Here is a 3,970-nt window from a genome sequence, read left to right as displayed (position 1 = left end):
AACAAATGAATCTCGGGGCATTTCGAGAAATTTAAAATTAAAATTTGCAAATCAATAAATTGTGAATTGATTTAATTTAGTTATTTTAAAATTTATTATAAAACTTTAATTATTCTTTCATAAAATATATGATCTGTTTAAGTCATATAAATTAAGTTTCTAATGAATTAATCATTAAATAAAGAAATTTTTATTGGTTGATTGATAATAAAATTAAAGTTTAATTCACTTTGTATGAGGTTTTTTCTTTTTTCCTCGCAAAAATTTCATTATATCTAAAATCAAGAATAATGACAAAATGATATTCATTCTCGTTTAGATATTTCTTCAGCTATTTTAAGATCTCAAAATAAGCATCTAAAAGTTTTTAAATAAACTTCAATATATGACATTAAACGTGTATGTGTATGTGTGTAAAAATGACCGAAAACTTAGAAAATTATTTTTTAAATTTTGCATTCACTTAATACTGTAAGATATTAATTAAAGTATTTTAAATAATATATATCTAGAAAAATCATATGGTAAAGCTTTTGACCTATGGTTGATTTCTTCACATGAACAATAGCAACGTGTTTATATTTAACTAGCTGTACTCGCGGCTTCGCCCGCGTGGATTTTGCAACTTATAAAAATAACCCCCGTCGGTATTTCACTAAGATTCTCAATCATTAGTTGTTACAAATTTAGTAAAATTACTGATTTTTGTTTGTTTCAAACTATACACGAAACACATTTTAGTAAAATCAAGTCACAAAGTACAGCTCGAAGTCTTTACTGTGCTGAAGTTTATTTTTCCTATTTATTATCGTGGCGACATTGCTTCATTCAAAATTTTCTGTAACTGTAGTCTGTGTAATGCGCACTTTATTCACATATCAAGTCGTATTGTGAAAAGTTTCCTCTACTTAAATGTTTTTTCTGAGCTTTACTTTTTCAACCTGGTTTAATTCATTTTTTTACGGGACTACTTAATTAAAAGCAATTATTCTCTCATTTTTACAAGATTTTTTTTATTTAAACAAGTGATATGAAGTCTTTTGGACGTTAAGGTTGGCAACTTTTACCAAATGCGTGGCCATCGCAACCAGGGGCAGATCTAGGTTTTTCCGAGCCTAGGGCTTATTGAAGTCCAATGGGGCCCCATTTTTTTTAATACGAATAATACTATAACTTATCATTATTATTATATTATTAATATTAACTATTTTTTACTATACGGTAAGTGCTCACTTAAAATTATTTTAATATTTTTTCATTATGATTTATGAAAAGGTATTTATGATAATAATTCAATTTTTGTGGGCCCTTGACACTTGGGGTACTAATAGGGACTAATAGGCTTAAACCCTATTAGTCCCTATGTAGATCCGCCCTTGGGTGCAGGGATGGCTTCTTTCCATCCGGCTCCACTTCAATTCTATCGCGATACGCCAAATCGCGCGATGTCCTAGTTTGATATAAGTAAAACGAAAATATAAATTATTTAAGTTTGTGTTTTAATTTTTAATAACCGAAACTGCATTTCTAATATATTTACATCATTTTTAAAGTTGCTATGATAACAATTCTGAAATTAATAAATATTGTTTAAGATTTGCAATAATCTTTGCTTCAACACTCTCGCATTCGGTTTTTTAATATAATCCTCCAATGCGTTATTATATGTCTGTCTTTTCATGATTACCAAAGTTTTGCTTTTGTCCGCTCTTGTTGCAACCAAATCATTTTTTCTAAGCCAACATTTAGTAAGTTTGATGTATTTACCGGCATCACATTTTTTTTCAAGTCGTCTGGTGTTTTATGAAGTTTCCCATGAATCAAGTTCATGGGAAACTTCAATCCAGGAAATAGAAAGAGGAATATCTGGGCTAGATTCTTTAGAAAAAGAATACATCCGATGGAAAATTATCAGAAAAGACCAGACGACTTGGAAGAAAGGATATGATGCCGGTAAATACAGTACATCAAACTTACTAAATGTTGGCTTAGAAAAAATGATTTGGATGCAACAAGAACAGACAAAAGCAAAACTTTGGTAATCATGAAAAGACAGACNTGTTAAACTACTATAAAGTAGTGCAACATTTGATTGCTAATAACTCTGATCAACACTTTTAGTGAATGCTACAAATTTAAAATAGAGTTTGTATACTTTTAACGTAGTTATTAACTAAATTTTATTAAAATTTATTAGAAGACACTCCGACAGTTCCCTTGTTAGAAAGTGAGGATGAGAAAAGGCGATCAATTGTAATGGACGATCAGGGATAGAAAATAATAAACTCTGAATTTCAAGGACAACGGAGCTTCTCTCTTTGATTTCTCATTGTGCAATATCTTACTTATTTGATTTCCCACTTTATTTTCAACTCCAATTGGACTGACCTCACCTTCTCTAAAGACTTTGGACAACATCGCCTCGGGACAAAAGAGGAAACCGAAGAATACCGCTCTAAGAACTCTCTCTTTTAATTAAAAGAAAAGACAGAATATTCAGTGTTGCTCTTCACCTGTGGAGACACTAAGAAGACATGGTTTTTGTAAGATTCTTTTTTGTGTTCAAATAAATCGGGACAATTTTTTATAACTGTTGAGTCTGACTCGGTGTCTTCTCACTTACATACGAATCTGCAAATCTCTTTCGTTATGACTTCAGAGTATACCTTAGCACAACTCAGCAACCTTAACGAATAACCTCCCTTCTTGCGGCAAAAAAAAGGAAACTTGCCGAAACGGTTGCAACTAATCATGGAATACAAAACGCAAAAGAAAGTACTTAATGCACATAGCAATGATGATGAAATCTGTTTCTTCATGTTTGAAACTTAGAACGGCAGTGACGAACAGGAAAGGAAACAAGTATCCTTCATTGCTTTCGAAAGACAGCTTTAACAGTTTATTATCTTGTGTAAAATGTCTAGAATTGTCGATCGTTGTACAATATATGATATGAAATAAAGGCTTTCACAGAAGCGTTTGCACTGGATAAGTGTGTGTTTTATTCATTTTATTCATTCTGAATGCACATACAAATACATTTCTAGGACCATATTCTAGCATGATTTTTAAGAATGTTCGGATTTTACCTATCTCGTAATTTAACATGTTTTTTAACGAAATAACACCAGACATTGGTTGCACGAATCAATATTGCCTGGATGAAATGGAGAGCGGTAACCGGAATACTTTGCGAAAAAAAGATGCCAATAAATCTTAAGGCAAAAATTTATAAGTCAGTCGTCCGACCAGTAACAATGTATGGGTCAGAATGCTGGCCTATCACAAACAAACATGAATAGGCAAGCCATGAAAATGAAAATCCTACGATAGTCATTGGGTCTTGCGCGATTTGATCACAAATGAGTGATGACATTATAAAACAACTAGGAGTTAGACCAATTATAGACAAGATGCGAGAAGTTCGATTGCGGTGATATGAGCACGTTATGCGCAGTGATGACAACTGAAAAAATGATCAAAAGTATCCTCTGTTAAGACCAATGGAAAACCAGCCCAGGTGGACACCCCGAAAAACGGTAGCTTGACCGAATCATAGAAGATAGAGAAACATTGGAAATTTCACCAAATGATGTGCTATATCGAATAAAGTAGAGGAATACACGTAAACAAGCGGACCCTGCACCAATGAGGAAAAACGCTATGAGGAAAGAAGGAGACGACTCATATTTTTTAAATATTGATTAGGTTAATAAATATGCAGTTCCGAATCGCATAATCAATTGCCCAGTATTTGCGCGTTTGCAATTGATCCTGCAAATGGTAACTTTTGTGCGTATATACAAAACTATCGTTACGAAAATTATGCGACAATGCTGCATGGTAAGCTTTTATTTCTCGCCATAAATATAAAAGTTACACTCATATTTTCGAGGGCTAGAGTATGCTGTATTTTTAAAAATCTCACAGATGGTTTTTATGAGAATACGCGTAAAGTTAAATAGCTTAA

The 3,970-nt window shown here is 32.3% G+C and overlaps 1 protein-coding gene across 1 annotated transcript in view; it reads left to right on the top strand.

Moving 5' to 3' along the window:
* Window positions 1-2,274, top strand: part of LOC111631751 — an 8,707-nt gene extending 6,433 nt beyond the window's left edge. Inside the window, exon 6 of the mRNA XM_023376057.1 lies at window positions 2,198-2,274. Coding sequence (XP_023231825.1) covers window positions 2,198-2,274 — 77 coding nt within the window. The remainder of the gene's footprint in view (window positions 1-2,197) is intronic.
* The last annotated feature ends 1,696 nt before the right edge of the window (window positions 2,275-3,970 follow it).

This window comes from Centruroides sculpturatus, unplaced genomic scaffold (assembly GCF_000671375.1).
Source record: "Centruroides sculpturatus isolate CEXI.00-Female unplaced genomic scaffold, Cexi_2.0 scaffold705, whole genome shotgun sequence".
In the NCBI taxonomy this organism is placed as follows: Eukaryota; Metazoa; Arthropoda; class Arachnida; order Scorpiones; family Buthidae; genus Centruroides; species Centruroides sculpturatus.
Note: the sequence above shows the minus strand (reverse complement) of the source record. Positions and strands in the feature narration are given on the sequence as shown.